Source organism: Xenopus laevis, chromosome 6S (assembly GCF_017654675.1).
Source record: "Xenopus laevis strain J_2021 chromosome 6S, Xenopus_laevis_v10.1, whole genome shotgun sequence".
Classification (NCBI taxonomy): domain Eukaryota; kingdom Metazoa; phylum Chordata; class Amphibia; order Anura; family Pipidae; genus Xenopus; species Xenopus laevis.
The window spans coordinates 91,846,688-91,867,785 of NC_054382.1; the positions used below are offsets into that span (position 1 = coordinate 91,846,688).

The window sequence follows — 21,098 nt, forward strand, 5'->3', positions numbered from 1 at the left end:
TGGGATCTGTTATCTGGAAACCCATTATCCAGAATGCTCCGAATTACGGAAAGGCCACCTTCCATAGACTCCATTATAATTAAATTATCCAAATTTTTAAAATTTCCTTTTTCTCTGTAATAGTAAAACAGTACCTTGTACGTATGGTTTCCACTACCACCTCTATGCTGACGATACTCAGATCTATCTCTCATCTCCTGATCTCAACCCAGAACTCCTAACTCGCGTCTCCTCCTACCTGTCCGCTATCTCTACCTGGATGTCGCAACGCTACCTGAAATTAAACCTCTCTATAACTGAAATGGTTCTCTTTCCTCCAACTAACACCAGTAACATCCCGGAAGTATCCATCATAGTTAACAATTCCACTATCACCAACTCTCCCCAGGCCCGGTGCTTGGAGTTATCCTAGATTCTGCCCTGTCATTCACTCCTCATATCCAGTCACTTATTAAATCATGTCACTTCCACCTAAGGAACATATCCAAAATACGATCATTTATCACCCAAGATGCTGCCAAAATTCTTATTCGCTTTCTCATCATATCACGTCTAGACTACTGTAACTCTCTTTTAATTGGCCTTCCCCTCCAGAGACTGTCACCTCTCCAGTCCATAATGAACACTGTTGTACGGCTGCACCCCTCCTCTGGAACTCTCTCCCACGGTCTGTCCGACTTTCTCCCAACCTTTCTGCTTTCAAGAAATCTCTTAAAACGCACTTCTTTCGAGAAGCCTACCCTCACTCTGGTTAACTACCAAACGCAACACCACATACAGTACCACATTTCTCACCCACTTAATTTGATCTTGCCCACGCCCACATCTTGCGTATTACTCCCTTCCCTTTAGAGTGTATGCCTATGCATAGGGCCTTCCTAACCTTTTTGTACCGGTATTGATTGTCACCCCATATGTTCTATGTATATAATTCATGTGATTTAGTTGTATAATCACATTTACTTTACAGTGCTACGCAATATGTTGGCGCTATATAAATACATGTTAATAATACTAATAATACGTTATCCAAACTAAGATATAATTAATCCTCATTGGAAGCAAAACCAGCTTATTTGGTATATTTAATGTTTCATGATTTTCTAGTAGACTTAAGGTACGAAGATCCAAATTACGGAAAGATCCGTTATCCAGAAAACCCCAGGTCCCAAGCATTCTGGATAACTGATGCCATACCTGTACTATAATGTCCTGGGGTCCGGACTGAGAATTAATATAGGCCCTGGCATTTCAGGTACACAGAGGCCCAATCAGCCCACATAGAGGCTTGGACCCTAAATTGTTTTTTGCCAATTCCTTTCCTGAGTGTGGCAAATTAGATTTTCATTGTATCTCACAATTACAGGAGCTCTTTGAAAACTAGTAGTAAAGATTGCATTCCATTATTTTCACATAAATACAAGCAATATGAAACAGCTATCATAATTACACACCATTTACTCATTGTTTAAACGTATTAAAGGCAGACAATCATTGCAAACCTGCGAACAACAAGAGAGCATCAATTGCACTTCTGTTGTACCATGCAGTTCCACTGATTGGCTCATAAGAGATAGCAGCATTCTGGAATCACACACACTACCCATGAGTATCTTTTTGCCTTGGTTATGTGCAACTCCAAACTTCTGAGAACCGGTGCTACAATTCTAGAAAAGTTACTCTAAATGCTATGGCAACATGGATATTAATTGCCCACAATAAATCTGCTCAGCCACTGGCAAATACTCAGCTGAAAATATCGCTGGGAAAACATATGCCTTACTGAAAAAGTTGCCTCAGAAGGACTTATCTCCATGTGTGTCATCACCTGTACTCAGGGCCGCCATCAGAAATCACGGGACCCCGTACAACAATTTTTTGTGGCTTTCTCGCAAGATAAAAACTACACCTTAAAAATCATGACAATATCCATTTAATGGGTCTGAACATATGCTACATATAGAAATAGAGAAAATGTATATGAAAAGGCTTAAAGTCTGTTTTGGGAGGAGGCTGCTGGCACTTGGCTATCAGGCATGAACAAATTAATTCCACATTGTATTATTATAGGAGAGAATTATTTGGTTTTGAAATGGATCTTCTCATTTGGCAAGAATGTTATAGTCTATTTCTATTTTAATTGATGGATTTCTGTCATTTTATTTCTGGATGTCAAACACCATAAATCCACTGTAGGATTTTAATGAAAGGTTTGAAAAATTAATCCTGTACTTTACATGTGCTCGCAAATCCTTTAAATGAAGGTTATTGTTATTCTTATAATCAAATCTTATATTTATCCCCATGTGCATTGGCAGTTATGGCCAGTGATCTATTTAGGCCCAGCTAAGAAAAGGAACTGCTTTAATTATTTGTGATGTAAAGTTACTGTTTAATGTGTGCTACCTGGGTAGGTCAGTATATCATGGGTTTATAATAACTCTGGCACACCACTGTGTAACAGAATCCACCTGGTCACCCATTGAATAAAAAATATCAGATATATATATATATATATATATATATATATATATATATATATGCATTCACAAAGTACCTGCACTCCTTCCTTGTTATCCGAATATGGGTGCTTGGTCAATCAGCGTATACAATGTTCAAAGTGGACCAGCACACCGAAGTTTTCAATCAAAAGAGTTTTATTTCAACATCACATGGACACATGAGTGATGTTGAAATAAAACTCTTTTGATTGAAAACTTCGGTGTGCTGGTCCACTTTGAACATTATATATATATATATATATATATATATACAGTCCTCCAAGAAGCCAGCACTCTCGAAAAATAGCTTTTGAACGCCTGGGTGCAGCATCGACAATTTCGAACTCCACATGCACAAATAAGATCCGCACTCACAGGACTTATGAAAATTATAGAAAATTTATTGCAAGAGTCTAACGTTTCGACCTCATCCGACCTATAGGTCACTGGGTTTGAATAAACATATGTCCCCTTATTTGGTATGGTACTGACCCATTAGTGCATACTAATTAATAATAAGTATATTTATGATAGATACATTTTCTATGTCCTCACTTTAAATTACTGATGGTGGGCGAGCCCTTGGGCTGGAATGACACTGAGCGGTAGAGAGATGGGTTATATGACGGCCATTAGAATTTTACAGTAATTTAGTGCTGTTATCCAGTTTCAGATATTAGAATAGTAACATCAAATTACAAACGTAGCTGGAACCCCTGAACAGACCTTCCACTCTTCTTCAAACTTATATTTTTCGTAACAAGTAACAGCTATGTAGCAATTATGGCAACAAGTGGGAAGTGATATATAATGTTACTGAATATTTGGTTTTAATTGTTTTTAACATTGTATTAGTGTGTGGGTTTTGTTATACTGTATTTTATTTTTGTGTAATGTTTTTTATTATTTATGTTGACTGGGATATGTATATTTGTCGTGCTTTAATGATGAGGTGGACACGTCATCTTTAATTGGCCAAGTACCGGTTTTTCCCGCCAATCTAGGTATTTAAAGCATTTGTGTGTTAGTATTTGTTACTTTGAAAAAGACCTCGGATGAGGTCGAAACGTTAGACTCTTGCAATAAATTTTCTATAATTTTCATAAGTCCTGTGAGTGCGGATCTTATTTGTGTATATATATATATATATATATATATATATATATATATATATATATATATATATATATATATATATATATATATATATATATATATATATATATATATATATAAATAATTTGTGCCTGATGTCCGCACTCGAACTGGCCTTCACTTTTTTGTGGGTGCAGGGTCAAATTAGAATATAAAGTAGTTTTAGAGGGACCCGCATTCCTTGTATTATGAAATCAAAACTTCTTTATTCAAACATGCGTGTCCATATATATATGAAAAAAAAATATATATATATATATATATGTAGATATATATATGAATTTAGATAAATACAAAAGCTAGCATTTTAATCCATAAACTGAGACAGTCTGAGTAAATGATTTTTGCCCATGAACTAAAGTCTTGAAATAAAAGATTTCCCACTCTAAGGTGCAAATTTACTCTGTGCCGAAAATGCGCTAGTGACGGCTTCGCCACACTTCACCACACTTTGCCAGGCGTAGTTTAGTCAGGGCTGCGCAAATTCACGAAGATCCAAAGTTGCGCACAGGTTACCGAACGGTTGCGCTAGCGATAATATGATAAGCAGTCTGAAGTTACGCTAGCGATGCCTAATTAGCAAACGGCGTGCAGTTAAAGTAATATGGATGTGTATGCTGCAGCAACTACATTACACTACATAAGGCCAGGGAAACTTAAAATTAAATAGAGGTTTTATATTGCCCTACACATGTGCCCACTGTATAGTTTAGGTTCCAAATTGAAGGGTGAAGGAGGGTACCCCAAAAAAATTACGATCTTTTTCAGCCTTTCACCCAGTAAAAAGTAAAACAAGCCAGCGTTTTTTGGGACTTGACAAACTCCTATCTTCTTTATTGCATTTTGCCTGGCATGAGCTGGCAAAGTAAATTCTGGCGCAAGAGGTAACGTTCAGTAAAATCCGCAAGTTAGTGAATTAGCGTATTTACGTTCCTTCGCCAGAGCGCACCTTCGTCTGGCGAAGGTTCATTAAGAATTCTACTGCTTTGTTTTGCATTTTACACAAGGTCTAAATTTTAGGGCCATGGCTGATGGGGAGATTTGTCACCCACAATAATAATGCATGACTGCGGGTGACAAATCTCCTGAAAATGAATCAGCGCCAGCTATAATTGAAATTGCTGATGGTAAAATCTACGCAATGATTTGTTCTTACGAAATCACCTTGCACGGAAGCTTCAGGCCATCATCAGGATGTGTAGGTGGTGAAAGGACCGCCATCAGAAATCGCAGGGCCCCATACGACAAAATTTCCTGGGCCCCCTGGGCTGCGCCCACCACAAGCCCCACCTACAGGTCCGCCCTCCCCACCACACAGTAAAATAAAAATAAAATTGGTGGCTAGGGTTCCCACATGTTAATAAAAAATAAAAAGATATTGGTGGTCAGGGCCCCCATAAAAAAACATTTGTGGCCAGTGCCCCCACATTAAAAAATATTGGTGGCTAGGACCCCACATGAGAAAAAAAAAATTGGTGGCCAAAATTGGTGGCCAGGGCCCCCCCCCCACATTATAAGAAAATTGATGGCCAGGGCCCTTAAACGTCCATGCCTTCCCGAAGTCAGCAGCTCTCAGAAAGATGGGGGGGCCCGGCTAATCAAGTGTGGCGTGGCCGGGGCCCCCCTTACCCTTGGGGCCCCCTACAACTCTCCCCCCCTGATGGCTGCCCTTGGTGGTGAAGCATTTTCAGATTTGTTGCCCACAGTTGTGCATTTTAACACGGGCGACAAATCTCCACGTAGGCCAATACTCCTACATGCAACTTGCTTGCTTTCAAGCAGGGGCGTTACTACAGAGGAAGCAGACCCCGCAGCTGCAGGGGGGGGGGCAGGAGATATAGGGGGGCCTGTGAGGCCCTAATTAAAATTGTAATATAGATTGGTAAAACAGGACAAACTCTGGATATGTTGGTGGTCCTAAAATTATTTTGCTGAGGGCCCAGTCAGGCCCGGGGGGTTCTGGCAAATGCCAGAGGGGCTGCTGTAAGGTCCCATAGGCAGTCACCATCCAGTGGGCTGGTAGAGGACTTTTTGGGCCTTTGTGCCAGGGCCTATTTTGACTCCCAGTCCAGACCTGGGCCCAGTAATATCTAGTTACGCAACTGCTTTCAAGGTTAAATCAGTGGTCAATTAGACTAGTGTGTGGCCACCTACAGTTGCTGGCAGTTATGAGTGTGTGGGGCCCAGTGAGGTAGTAGGTTACACAGAGTGCAAATGTAACATATGTATGCTTGCAAAGTAATGATTCTTTTCTGTGCCACTAATTCCATTCCCGTATGAATGAACTGCTGCATTTTGAGAGAAAATAAGGGCACATCACAATAGCCCTATATGCCCAATAGCTACTGGTGTCAGCTGAAGTGCAATGAGTGGGCAAGTAGAAATTACCGGGAATCAGAGCAACACCATTTTAAGGCGCCTCCGCCCTCCCCTAAACTCTGCCAAGATATTTTTCATATATTAAAACTACTACTAATGTCAGATTGAACATCTTGTGACCAGTTGCAAGGTCTGCTTGCTCCTCCACAGTTATTATTATTATTTAACAGAGAGGCCGCGCTGTATCCCCACCCATTGCCCGGGTGAGAAGTGTCATGGGCCAGGCCCAGCCCAGAGGAGGCAGCTGCAGGCAGAGGATATATCAGAGCTGTGAGGGACAGGGAGGGTCCATTCTGTGCACGGGCAAATAACGGGACAGGCTGAAGGGAAGCGGCAGCTATGAGGGAAATTGTGCATATCCAAGCGGGCCAGTGCGGGAACCAGATCGGAACCAAGGTAAATTCATGCGGAGATCAAATCAAATGTGGCACAGAGTCCGCCTGGGAGTGGATGAAGCAGCAGAGTGTGTGTGAGACTAGCGAGCAGAATGTCAGAAGGGATAACTGCGCCCCTCCAGCTGTGCTTTAGCTCGGCCTCCGGTCATTCGGGTATAAAACTAACTAGTACAACTCTCACACAGACACCTATAGCTTTTAGTTGCCGGTGGCTGCTGGGAGATTTAGTCGCGTTTCAGGACGCCACTTTGTTTCAAGCACAGCTGGACTAGGGGTGTTTAGTGGAAACCGGAAACACACCCGAACTCGGAGCATGTGGAGTTCTGTACAGAAGTGTTTTGCCTGAAAATATCACTTTATCCCTTTCCAACAGCGCGTGTTTCCTTTTCCTGGAGAAGGGAATGGCCCTGAGCTGTGTCCATACAAGGCAGGAAGATCCATTGCAATTGTGGGGCCCAGTCTGGGCATCTTCCATTAGTGGCACTTGGGAACTAGTCATCATTCAACCACTGATCATTGTGCCCCCATGTGCCATTCACCTACATTAGCTTCCAGTACTGCCAGTCCCTCCCCTGCTCACTTAGTACTAAGACTACTATATATATATATATATCTCTCTCTCTCTCTATGAGGCTTATATACAGATCATATCAGGCATGCAGTATGGACACTTCTCCTCTCGCTCCCTGTTATATGGTTCATCTAAATAAAACTGTAAGATTTTTCTTCCTGTCAAGTTGCAGACATGGCGTGACAATGACTAGTCAGGGTAACAGTTCTGTAAAACTTTTTTTTTCTCTTAATCTCCTCTTGTAGGTTCCTCTTGTATGTTCCTTGTGTATGTTACACCCTGTGCTCTTCTTTGCCCCACTTAGTGCCAGGGTTATTTGCCACAAGCACACAGGCTGATGTGAGTGCCCAGTGGAAGCATGAACTGGGATGGGAATGTCCTGGGCATATTCTTTTGCTGCCAAAGCCCAGAGCACAGCACACTGAAAAGCAAAGCAATCTTGGCTATCACAGGGCTGTGGTACATGGCACAGTTTAAAGTGGCCGTATAGGAGGTAGCTGTACATAAGGGGCTGGTTGCTCCACTGTGAATTTGCTGTTTTATAAGACCTCATTCTTTGCAAAACCTAAGTCAGAACTTGGAGCACAGTGGAAGCCAGAGTTCAAAGTTAAAAAGTTCACAATTTATTGCATATCCATTAAAAATCACAGCAGCATGTCTCCCATAAGGGCTGCACATGCATTTCGTGGCTCCCTTGCACTTCATCAGAAGCCACTTGCACAAGTTCTGACACGGATACACCGCGTGGGATAGCTGTTTGACGTGTAGCACGCAGAAGCCTGGTCGCGGTCCAGTAAGTGCTCCCACTGTTATATTTGTTGCTGGACCTTGCAAAACCTAAGGAAGGTTCTTTATAATCTTGGGAGAAACAATTTGTTTAATCCTGCAGGTGTTCTGAGGTTTCACTATTGTGTGCAGCATTCCTATGCACGGAGTTGGAGGGTGGGCACAGCACTTGTCTGTGGCTTTATGGGCAAAGAGATATACGGCTGAACATAGCCAAAGATTTCCAATTTCTCATAAGATACAGCAAAAAACAGTTGCAAACTCTTTTCTAGTTTTAAAGAATGGTCCATGATAGCTTTTTTTGAGGCAGAATTAATACCCATACTTATTATTGCTTATGTACTGTGTAAAACAGCCTGGCATCTCTCTGGACTATGAGGGTGCCATTATTAATGAATATATTGTCTCAGCTATTAGAGACACACTAAACCACGAGTGTTGCTTTTATTGTAACAACAAAAGGAGACAAAGGTGCTCCAGAACATCAATGTAAATAGCTCACCAGGTAGATCCTGTGGTCCAGGTGAAGCAGACCCTCAGCTTCAGGAAGGGGCAAACCAGAATATGCAACAAGAAAAACAGGGCTATCCAGCACTCCGAGGAATCCACAGGGCCTAAAGAACAAGTTAAAAAAATGACTTTATTAAGCATAGTTAAAAATATTCTTACATCTTCATAGGCCCTACGCGTTTCTTACCTACAGGGGTACTTAATCATGGGCTGTCTTTTATTATGTCACTGACATTGGCTGGCTAATAGATCCCACGATAGCCCTGCAATGCACAATGCCTCTATAAGCCTCTTTATTTTCTGACCCAGGCACTTAACAAGAATAGCAAATCTCTGCAAATACTGTATTTTACAGGATGACAACACCCAATGGCTGGAAGTGCAAAATACTAATTATATTTGCATTTATTGATTCTACCTTTGTAACATGGGTGCTGTCCTTTCAAGTGATTATCATACGCTATTATCAAACAGGTTCTTTATTACCAAACAAGAGATAACACATCCGTTTTGGTTTTGTATTTTTGGAAGGGACTGTTCTTAAGCAAACATGCTTTTGGAATCCATGAAAAGCCCCTACAATCTGTGTGTCTGGCAGCATTTGGAGCAGGGAGTGTCCTGGGTGTCCTGTTGTCATGCTAGGAATGCTACCAGCTGTTGTACCACCACCACCCGCTGACTGGCAGGGTACAGCCTCATCATTTTTCGACCATATCACTAACCTCTCAGTCAGCTCTGGTATATGGTGCACAGCTAATTTTTAACATAGTAATCCCTTCTTTTCTTCCTTGAAGATGATTACAAAATAGATATTGGTCAGATTCCATGTAAACATCTACATTTATTTCAAGCTGGCCATGAAAATCTGATTATTGGTTTCAAGCAGCCCTTTGTCAAAGATCATATGACACAGAGCAACTGGCCCAAGTGAACCTTGGCTGAAAGTCAGTCCACTCAGCGCCAGTGAGATCATTGGGGATAATATACAGTACAGTATAAGCCCCTTAAAGGAGAACTAAAGCTTAACTAAAGAAGTAGCTAGAAATGTTGTACATTATGTTTTGGGCTTCTGTATCAGCCCAAGGCAACCACAGCCCTTTAGCAGGGAAGATCTATGCCTCTAAACATGCCCCAGTAGCTCCTCATCTTCTTTTCTGCTGATTCACTGCACATGCTCTGTGCTGCTGTCACTTACTGAGCTTAGGGATCCACTCACAATATACAGTACACATAGAAATCTCACAATATAAGACTGATATGCAAGTCATACAGATAATTACTAGATGGCAGCACAGAGACCAGTGCAATTAGCATCAGAATTTAATAATCAGCCTTATAGCATCATCTTATATTACAGGCCACCTCATTTTCTGTTTGATAATTTGTGACGACCCCTAAGCTTAGCTTCTCAACAGCTGCTCAGAGCCCACTGAGCATGTGATTTGCAGACACTTTCCAAGATGGTGACCCCCTGTGACAAATTTGATCATTGCTGCTTTTGAGAAGCTGAAACTTTCAGTTTGCACACCAAGTTCAGTATATAAAATATGTCATTTTTAACCATATTTATTTTTAGGACTTAGTTTTCCTTTAAATCTGCCAAGTCTAAGGATAGACAAGCTCCATATTACTGGGAGCCAAAAGTCGTTTGTATGTCAGAAAAGAGAATCGTTGTCAGAGGGTTAGACTTAAAACACTATAGCAACTAGAAAATTATAGGTTATTATACTGGCTGGGTCACTGACCCTGGCAACCAGAAAGTCCAATAAAGTGTTGACTGGAAAAAAGCAAATTATGAAATCAATAAGTGAAAAAAAACTCTAGAATAAATGAATAAATTTAATAAATAAAATGAAGATAATTTGCTTAGTGGAATAAAATGCTTGTGACATGGTGGCAAATTATTTCGGTGTAACCTTCCCATCTCTACTATACTACATACACTATTACAGAAGGCTGGTAGGTGGATTTAAGAGGCTCCTGTAACTGTAAGCCTTCATGAATGGGATATTATGGGAACAATTTTCAGCCTAATAAAGAAAGCTTCTTTCAGTGCTACCTTTGAGATACTTGTTCACAGTTAAGTGAAATAGTTCTATGGTGAAGCCATTCTTCCTAAGGCCTGACTCATACTGTGATCAGCAACAGAAAATATGTCGTATTAACCCATAAATGTAAGTTTACATTTTCAGCAACAAATCAGACCTTTTTTTGTATGTGTCAGTGATGACAATGTATACACACAGCCCCATGGTAGATTTATATTGATATATATTATATAAGATAAATATTTTAGAAAGAACAGAAATATTTACGTAGGAAGTCATTGAGGTTGGACAGTAATGCAAGCTGTCAAAATCTAGTGTAGTCTTTTTTTGTATATGTTTTATTTTATTAATTTATACCTGAAAGATCCAACAAAATAACATAAACAGGGTTTTATTAGCAGTCTGGGGTTTTACAGAATTTAAAGTACAGTACAGGTATGGGATTTGTTATCCAGAAACCCATTATCCAGAGAGCTCCAAATTATGGAAAGGCTGTCCCCCATGCTTGACAAAGGGATGTGACCCTGAAACGTTGCATCTACCGCATTAAACGTGCAAGGTGTTCCTTGCTTGCAGCAGTCTGTGTGTCTCTGGATTTCTTTGCCTGTCTCCCATAGACTCCATTATAATTAAATAATCCAATTTTTTTTTTAACTGTGTGCAGGTATGCAACATGTTATCCAGAATGCTTAGTGCCTGGGGTTTTTCTGGATAACGTTCTTTCTGTAATTTGGATCTTTGTACCTTAAACATTAAATAAACTGAATAGGTTGGTTTTGCTTCCAATAAGGATTAATTATATCTTAATGTGGATCAAGTACAGGGTACTGTTTTATAATTACAGTGAAAAAGGAAATCATTTTTAAAAATTTGGATAAAATGGAGTCTTTGGGAGACAGCCATTCCGTAATTCGAAGCTTTCTGGATAACGGGTTTCCGGATAACGGATCCAATACCTGTACTAATAAAACAGTACCATGTACTTGATTTAAACTAATATATAATGAATCCTTATTGGAAGCAAAACCAGCCTGTTGGGTTTATTTAATGTTTACATGATTTTACATGAATAATAAATATTGTACTGAATTGAATATTCATTCATTAATGATGGCAGATCCTTTGTTCTTGGGCCTGTTTGATCAGGAGAATACATAAGGAAATTGTGCTAGGAGTAATTCAAATATTCTTTGTTTCCAGGTAATGCTATAAATTATTAGAGACCCTAACTCAGTGATCCCCAACCAGTAACTCGTGAGCAACATGTTTCTCTCCAACCCCTTGGATGTTGCTCCGAGTGGCCTCAAAGTAGGAGCTTATTTTTGAATTCCAGGCTTGGAGGCAAGTTTTGGTTGTATAAAAACCAGGTGCACTGCCAAACAGAGCCTCAATGTAGGCAGACAATCCACATAGGGGCTACTAAATGACTAATCACAGCCCTTATTTGGCACCCCAAGAACATTTTTCATGCTTGTGTTGCTCCCCAACTCCTTTTACTTCTGAATGTTCAAGAGGTTGGGGGTCGCTGCCCTAGCTTGTTGAATGGAATACCTTCTTGGTGGAATGAATAGTTGATTGTAGAGGTGCAGAATGTGAGCTGCTGAATTCCAAAGGGGATGAGCTGGACAAAGATGTGTAGACATAAGTCAGATGTGCTCCTCCTCTGCACAGGAAAGGCAATGCTTCCGTAGCTAATTACACATAGAACCAGCCATAGAACACAAGTACTGGCTACAGCTTGGCACCATACAGCTTTGTTTTCTGAGCTAACAGTTTCCTCTCCTTGTTTTACTGTTTTTTTCATCAAGTTTTGGGAAGTGATCAGTGATGAGCATGGCATCGATCCAGCAGGAGGATACATCGGTGATTCAGTTCTGCAGCTTGAGAGGATTAACGTCTACTATAATGAATCATCTTGTGAGTAGAACAGCATTTTGGAAAGGCTTGGCAAGGTGTGGGTGGGTTTTACACAATGAATACTCTTCTGGTTTCGAAAACAGCGTGATCTCCATGACTCCTGTCCCGAAAACCAACAAGCACAGCCACTTATTTGGCGGATATCTGTATGTGTTGGAAGATATATATGTTCTCACTGTGCACATTGAAAGATTCCTTTGTTTGATGGTCTTTATGTGTATACAGTCTTCAGTTAAACTGAGAGTGGCTCAACTGCACAGTCTTTTTGGGCAAATTACCATGATCCATCCAGAAAAAACCACCATTCATTTCATCCGCGAACACGTACAGCTGTCTATTCCATTTACAAGTACATTTTACACTGTTAATCTCATCCGCACTCATCATAAACATCTGCACATGAACAACCACATCAACTGTCATAACAGGGCTAGGGCACAGAAGCAGCTGCATAAAGGAGTGATATTTAGACTATTTGTTCAAACCCTACCTTTGAGTTTGAACATTTAGTTAGGGTCCCTCTTAGCAAATAACATTGCAAAACTGAGCACATATCCTTTATATAATTATGGTTATATATAAATTAACTTGTGCCAGTGGCGGAAATACCGGGGGAGCAGCGGGTGCGAGCGGGCCAGGGCCCGCACCTCCTCAGGGCCCCCCGGCAGCCCACGCGCCGCTGAAACTGCGGGCCGTACAGAGTGGGGCGCGGCCCGGCTGCGCGTCACGCACCAGGGCCGCCCCCCTCTAGTTACGCTACTGACTTGTGCTAGTAACCATCAGTAGTGATGGTCAAATCTGACCCATTTTGCTGAAAATTCGTGCATCGAAGTCTATGGGCAACAAATATTTTTTAACGTGTGACAATTTTTCTTTGTCTATGGGTGTCTTTTACATGACGAAACCTGGCGAAAAGTTTTACAGTCTTACAGTCTGATTTGCTATGAGTTTTAATAACTTAAGGCCAGATTTACTAAGGTTCGAATGGTAAATTAGAATTTTCTATTTTTTTTTTTGGTCAAAATTTGAATTTGAATGTGAGATTTATCACACCTCGACCCTGGAAACAGTTCTAATTCGACAATTCTCCACCTAAAATCTGCCGAGTTCATGTAGAAGTCAATGGCAGAGGTCTGTGAACCATATGAACATGTTAATAGTAGTGATGAGTCTAATTTTTTGCCAAGTTTGGCTTCGAAAACGACACCCCATAGACTCCAATGTAAGAAAAAAAAATGTTGTGCGACATGAAAAAGTCAAGGAAAGCTCGATAAGAATTTTTCGGATTTTAAATGTTCGAATGTTTTACCATTCGAATTGTGAATAAAATCAAATTTATTAGAGTTCAAAAAAATTCACATTACTCTAAAATTCTACATTTGATAAATAACCCCCTAAGTGCCAATAAAAAACTTTAAAGGAAGATGCAAAATAAGTTGAAATGTTCTGTCCTCATGGTAATTAAGAGGGGGAAAAAGAAAAAACAGAATCCTTCAGTGCTTCACATTCATCATACTAATAGTCATTTAGGCAGCAAAAATCAGGGGAAGAGAGATTTTCTTTATTAGAGAGGGGTTGTGTTTTGAAAAAAAAGCTTTCATAGCTTTCTGGTGGACAGAAAGTGAATACAGCGAAGCTAAATATATTTACACTGGCTGCTTTGCTGCTGGCCAGCATCCATTTTATTTGGTCTCTGTGAGTTCAACATCTGCTTTATGTGAGTGCACTGCATTCTGAAGGCTTAAGGCTGTAATCATTCCAGGTCTCTTGAGTAATCAACTCTCGACCAGTACAAAGGTTGTTAGCTGACAGCTCAGAGTAATATTTATTGTACAGTAAATAAAACCCAAGGGTTGGGACACTCTTTTGTACATTGAACTGGTTACATGGTTTGACCCTTCAGCCAAAATAACATGAAATCATCAGCTCCTCATAGAGAGAGGGTGTAAGTGCCTTTGTGAATTGTGGCTTCAGTTTTGAACCCCGCCCCTTTGGCAAAAACAATGCTAGTGCTTTGAACTTGTATTCATAAATGAGCCCTTGTATGTCTTCTGCATAGGGCTATGTCACTTAGAGAATTGTTTGGGTTCTTGCCTGAATTACACAAAAAGACTGCATTTATGGGAAGTAAAACTGTACAGAAAAAAACCTCAGTCAGAGATTTGTTATGTATTTAGAAATTGCTGTGGTTACTGTGTTATACGGTGGATCTGTAAATAAGGGGAAATAGAAGAATGCTGAATGCAGAAAAACAAGATCAACATACAGGGCCCCTATAATTGCAAGATTGCACCTTTTAGTACTCAGGGCAATGGCTGTGCTGTGCACCTTGCACTATATTAAAAATTGGCTGTTGGGTGCAAGGCAACCTTTGCAGTACATGCCATGAGAAGGGGGTAAGTACAATGCTCCCCTATACCGTGTGGTCTCTAGCACTTCCTAGTCTTATATGTCTAAATAATGTGTTCTCTGTTTCCTTAAAGGGGACCCGTCACCCAAAAAAATTATTCAAAATCCTATTTTATCACATTAGTCAAGCAAAATGAACTTTAATCACACCATATAAATTATTTGAATCTTGTTTCCTTCAGTCTGGGAATTCATAATTATAACAAGCAGGCAGGAGCCATTTTGTGCACACTGTTATTAAGACAAGCCTTGCATCATCTCAGAATCTTGTTTGTGCACCAGAATCGGGGACCTGAATCCATCCCCATGTACTGGTCACACAATTAAATGGTGAAGAGTACGGGCGAATGTGGGGAGAGCAGTGACATCTAGGAAGTGCTGAATGGAAAGTGAAAGCAATTCTCTGCCCCGCCTCTATGCCTAGGCAAAGAGGCGGGGCAGACAATATTTGATTGACAGCTGAGATTTTTAAATGAGTTTACAACAGCCTTGAATGCTTTAATAAAAAATAGAAATTGGATTTCATGTTTAATTTGAAAAGGACTTTTATTATACAGATTTTTGTGTCTGGATGACGGGTCCACTTATACTGTCATGGGAAAAAAATTTTTTTCCTAAAAACATCATTTAATAGTGCTGCTCCAGCAGAATTCTGCACTGAAATCCATTTCTCAAGAGAGCAAACAGATTATTTTTATATTTAATTTTGAAATCTGACATGGGGCTAGACATATTGTCTGTTTCCTAGCTGCCCCCAGTCATGGGACTTGTGCTCTGATAAACTTCAGTCACTCTTTACTGCTGCACTGAAAGTTACAGTGATATCACCTCCCTCATTTCCCCCCCAGCAGCCTAACAACAGAACAGTGGGAAGGTAACCAGATAGCAGCTCCCTAATACAAGATAACAGCTCCTGGTAGATCTAAGAACAGCACTCAACAGTAAAATCCAGGTCCCACTGCGACACATTCAGTTACATTGAGTTGGAGAAACCATAGCCTGCCAGAAAGCAGTTCCATCCTAAAGTACTGGCTCTTTCTGAAAGCACATGACCAAGCACAATTATCTGAGATGGCGCCTACACACCAATATTACAACTAAAAAAATACACTTGCTGGTTCAGGAATGAAATTTTATATTGCAGAGTGAATTATTTGCAGTGTAAACAGTGTAATTTAGAAATAAAAACGATATCTTAAAAGTCATGACAGAATCCATTTAAGTAGCGTGTGAAGTGAAAAAGTGCCTAACTGTGTGGGTAAATAGTAGTAGGTATATAGATGATTATTCTGTGCCCATAATAAGATATGCCTTGCATACATGACTTTTTAAGGTAAAATAAATGAAAGACTTAGACTTACCCTTTGAAGACATAACATTTGTGTAACAGCACAGCGACCTGCTGTGTAATATTCAGACCCCAGGTACCTGCTGCTGAAATACACTGTGTATCTTGTAAACAGAAGCTGGGCCAGTAAAATAGATGTGTTTATATGTGGCAGACGAGAGAGCTGGTATGTCTGAAATGTACAGTTTCAAGTCTAAAAATGGAGCTGTTTGTTCTCCCGCTGAAGCCTTTTGGACTACGACCTGCATATATTGTCATCAAAAGTGGGGGAAAAGCCATTACACAAAACAGGAACTGAAATCTTCAGTGGCAAATGGCTGAGCTATTTTTAAGGTGATTCACATGGTTCCCTACATACGTTGTATCCTGATCTCTTCAGTTTTACCCCGAGTTAAAGTGGAATTGCCACTAAATGTCACAATGTACAGTTACTTTACTTAAAGGGATACTGTCATAGGAAAAACATTTTTTTTTCAAAATGCATCAGTTAATAGTGCTGCTCCAGCAGAATTCTGCACTGAAATCCATTTCTCAAAAGAGCAAACAGATTTTTTTTATATTTCATTTTGAAATCTGACATGGGCTACACATATTGTCAATTGCCCAGCTGCCCCAAGTCATGTGACTTGTGCTCTGATAAACTTCAATCACTCTTTACTGCTGTACTGCAAGTTGGAGTGATATCACCCCCTCCCTTTTCCCCCTCAGCAGCCAAACAAAAGAACAATGGGAAGGTAACCAGATAACAACTCCCTAACACAAGATAACAGCTCCTAGTAGATGAAGTACAGCACTCAATAGTAAAAACCCCTGTCCCACTGGGTTCCATTCAGTAACATTGAGAAGGAAAACAACAGCCTGCAGAAAGCAGTTCCCTCCTAAAGTGCTGCCACAAGTCATATGACCAGGGGCAGCTGGGAAATTGACAAAATGTTTAGCCTGATGTCAGATTTTCAAAACTGAATATGATAATGAGCCTTTTTAGCGACTTTGAGGTTGAGAGGATCAGGAAAACACCCAAGTCAAATTCTGCCTTTTTTTAAAGAGGAACCAAAACCTAAAAAGTATACGGCTAGAAAAGCTGAAGTATTTTATACGTATACTGTGCTTACTGTAACAACACAGAAGTTCAGTGGCCCTGTAACAGTAATGATCCAGGCCTACATAGTTATCCACAATAGCTTCCCATCTTGGATTATGTGAGGTAATTTTTTGTATGTCAGTGGCACTGCACATGCTCAGTGTACTCTGAGGGCTGAGCTTAGGGGCCGTGGGAAGTCATCAAAACATTAGCAGCAAGTGAGGTTACATATATCATAGAAGCTGATGTTACAGGGCGGATTATTAGTCAGTTCAGACTGTTTTTTTATGCTGCCATTGTATTGTGTTGTCTATATATACTGTATACATAATATATTGCTTTAGCTGTATAATTGAGAAGGTAAATGACTGGTGGTTCCTTAGCTGGTCAGAAGTGATTGCATCTATTTAGCTCTCACATAGTTACATAGTCAAATTGGGTTGAAAAAAGACAAAGTTCATCAAGTTCAACCCCTCCAAATGAAAACCCAGCATCCATACATACACCTTTCTCTACTTTTAATTAAATTCTATATACCCATACCTATACTAACTATAGAGTTTAGTATCACAATAGCCTTTGATATTATGTCTGTCCAAAAAATCATCCAAGCCATTCTTAAAGTCATTAACTGAATCAGCCATCACAACATCACCCGGCAGTGCATTCCACAACCTCACTGTCCTGACTGTGAAGAACCCTCTACGTTGCTTCAAATGAAAGTTCTTTTCTTCTAGTCTAAAGGGGTGGCCTCTGGTACGGTGATCCACTTTATGGGTAAAAAGGTCCCCTGCTATTTGTCTATAATGTCCTCTAATGTACTTGTAAAGTGTAATCGTCCCCTCGCAAGCGCCTTTTTTCCAGAGAAAACAACCCCAACCTTGACAGTCTACCCTCATAATTTAAGTCTTCCGTCCCTCTAACCAATTTAGTTGCACGTCTCTGCACTCTCTCCAGCTCATTTATATCCCTCTTAAGGACTGGAGTCCAAAACTGCACTGCATACTCCAGGTGAGGCCTTACCAGGGACCTATAAAGAGGCATAATTATGTTTTCATCCCTTGAGTTAATGCCCTTTTTTATGCAAGACAGAACTTTATTTGCTTTAGTAGCCACAGAATGACACTGCCCAGAATTAGACAACTTGTTATCACAGTCACATCCCACATCAGAACAGCAGTATGAAACTATACAGTATGTCCAACAGACATGTCAACTGTGAAATAGTTTCTTATGGTTCTAGCTTGTTGCTTACAAGGTTGTTATTGATTTTTTTTTTTCAGCTCAGAAGTATGTGCCCAGGGCAATTCTGGTGGATCTGGAACCAGGAACCATGGACAGTGTGAGATCGGGACAATTTGGAGAACTGTTCAGACCAGACAATTTTGTTTTTGGTATGCACCAGTAAGCACTTGCTTCATTTTCACAAGCTTATCCCCTCGTCTGTTATTGTTATTGGTTGGGGTACTAACAGGCATGACTACAGAGCCCCCCCCCTTTTTGTGGTGCAAAGAAATTCTATTGAAAACCACTAATTTGTCTCTATTCAGGGACATGACTGCGACAGTAACACTGCGGGCTGTCTAACATTCAACCTCCAGTCAATTGATAAACTAAAACAATCAATTGTCAGGGAAGTTGAAGTTCAGCCCAAGCTAGAGGGCTATGAGTGGGCCCAAGCAGAATAATCCTTAAATCCATGGTTTATCCAGAAGGTCCAAAGAATCTTGTGGATTCATTTCAATGGTTACAATATTGTTAATAACAACTTTATAGCACAAAGAGCACAAAAGACCTGCTACCTTATTTTGTCCCAGTGTGGATTTTAGCTGCCAGTTTTTTGTTTTTAGAAGGGAATGTTTTTCTTCTTGGATAGATATTCCCCTCCCAGCCCTATACATTTTAAATGCTAGCTCACCATTGAAACACCCGTTTGGGCAATCAGCCTCCTGGCTGCCAGCAGGTGTTCAGCTCTTAGCCTGTTATGTGACCTGCAAGGGCTTTAGGACTGCATGGTGTTCCCAGGACTGTAGAGGAATAGCATTGATTTTGCATAGAGTTACAGTGCTATGGGAGCATGTATAAACTGTGTGTGTTGATATTATCCCTGTAGGGCACACTCCTATCAGGCATTTGGTAGAAAACTAGGGGAAGAACTATGTTTCTTTTACGGCATTTTTTAAAAAGTCTTTTCTACCCCTCTCATTGTGCTAATATTGTTTCATGCGTGACTTGACTTTGATGTGCGTTTTGTGAGAGGCTTATTCAGCCGGCATCTCTGATTTTGCATTTACGTCTTTCTTTTTTCCTTCTAATTTTGCTTAGGGCAAACTGGGGCAGGAAACAACTGGGCGAAAGGACATTACACAGAAGGTGCAGAGCTTGTTGATTCTGTACTGGACATAGTCAGAAAAGAGTGTGAGCACTGTGACTGTTTGCAAGGGTTCCAGCTTACTCACTCTCTTGGAGGAGGAACAGGATCTGGTATGGGAACACTGATGATAAGCAAGATACGAGAAGAATATCCAGACAGGATAATGAACACATTTAGTGTTATGCCATCCCCTAAAGTCTCTGACACTGTTGTGGAGCCTTACAATGCCACCCTGTCTGTACATCAGCTGGTCGAGAACACAGATGAAACGTACTGCATTGACAATGAAGCCCTCTATGATATTTGTTTCCGTACCCTGAAACTCACTACTCCGACCTATGGGGATCTGAACCACCTGGTGTCTGCAACTATGAGTGGGGTTACAACATCATTAAGATTTCCTGGGCAGCTCAATGCTGACCTTCGCAAGTTGGCTGTCAATATGGTCCCATTTCCCCGCCTTCACTTTTTCATGCCTGGCTTTGCTCCTTTGACTGCTCGAGGAAGCCAGCAGTATCGAGCCCTCACTGTACCAGAGCTGACACAACAGATGTTTGATGCCAAGAACATGATGGCTGCTTGTGACCCACGTCATGGACGGTATCTGACTGTAGCCACAGTCTTCAGAGGTCCCATGTCAATGAAGGAAGTAGACGAGCAGATGTTAGCAGTGCAAAACAAAAATAGCAGTTATTTTGTGGAATGGATCCCCAACAATGTCAAAGTAGCAGTGTGTGATATTCCTCCACGTGGTTTGAAAATGGCCTCCACTTTCATTGGCAACAGTACAGCAATCCAAGAACTGTTCAAGAGGATCTCAGAGCAGTTCTCTGCCATGTTCAGAAGAAAGGCTTTCCTGCACTGGTTCACAGGGGAAGGGATGGATGAGATGGAATTCACAGAAGCTGAAAGCAACATGAATGACCTTGTCTCCGAGTACCAGCAGTACCAAGAAGCTACAGCCAATGATGAGGAGGAGGCATTTGAGGAAGATGAAGAAGAGGTTAATGAATAGGGAAAAAAAAATCATTTTTTCTTAAGCAGGTGAAGTTAGCCAAAATTGCCAAAGCAAAAAAAAAAATGTGCTTGTTGGTATACCTGTGTGCAGTGTTGCAGATACAAAATGCAACATTCTGACACATTTACAGAAATACAATACGGGCATGTCTGTATATACTTCAGTATTTCTAGGTCAAACCAACGTTTTTACTGTGATCAATAAATGTGTCAATAAATACATTTATTTGTAACCATATGGTTTTAAATCTGATTTTTTTAAAGGAAATTTATTACATATCATACAGATGCATGCTTCTTATTTAAAGGAATTATGTAATATATTTATAGAGGATAAATACCCAATACCGTAATTTATAAAAAAAAAAACTGAGGGGGATAGACGACCATATTAAAAACACGCGCCAGGGCCTATGGTGCATCCAGTGCCATCTGCTTTTTCCCTCCTGCCACCTATTAACCTGTCTTCCCTCCTGCCTGCCAATTGAACTTGCTCATACCCATTCATTCCCCTGTGCTCCTGGACCACCCATCACTTACCTTGTGCTGCCATCAATCTCTCTATCTTCTGCCTCCTCTTGCTTTGTATCATGTCCCTTCTTTTTTA

The 21,098-nt window shown here is 40.6% G+C and overlaps 1 protein-coding gene across 1 annotated transcript; it reads left to right on the forward strand.

Annotated features, from left to right (window-relative positions):
- The first annotated feature begins 6,314 nt into the window (after positions 1 to 6,314).
- On the forward strand, positions 6,315 to 20,727 carry tubb6.S (tubulin beta 6 class V S homeolog). The gene is given in 4 exon segments (NM_001085920.1): positions 6,315 to 6,431; positions 12,154 to 12,262; positions 18,384 to 18,494; positions 19,426 to 20,727. Coding segments are annotated over 4 exon segments (1,341 nt in total). The 5' UTR covers positions 6,315 to 6,374; the 3' UTR covers positions 20,490 to 20,727.
- Positions 20,728 to 21,098: the final 371 nt, after the last annotated feature.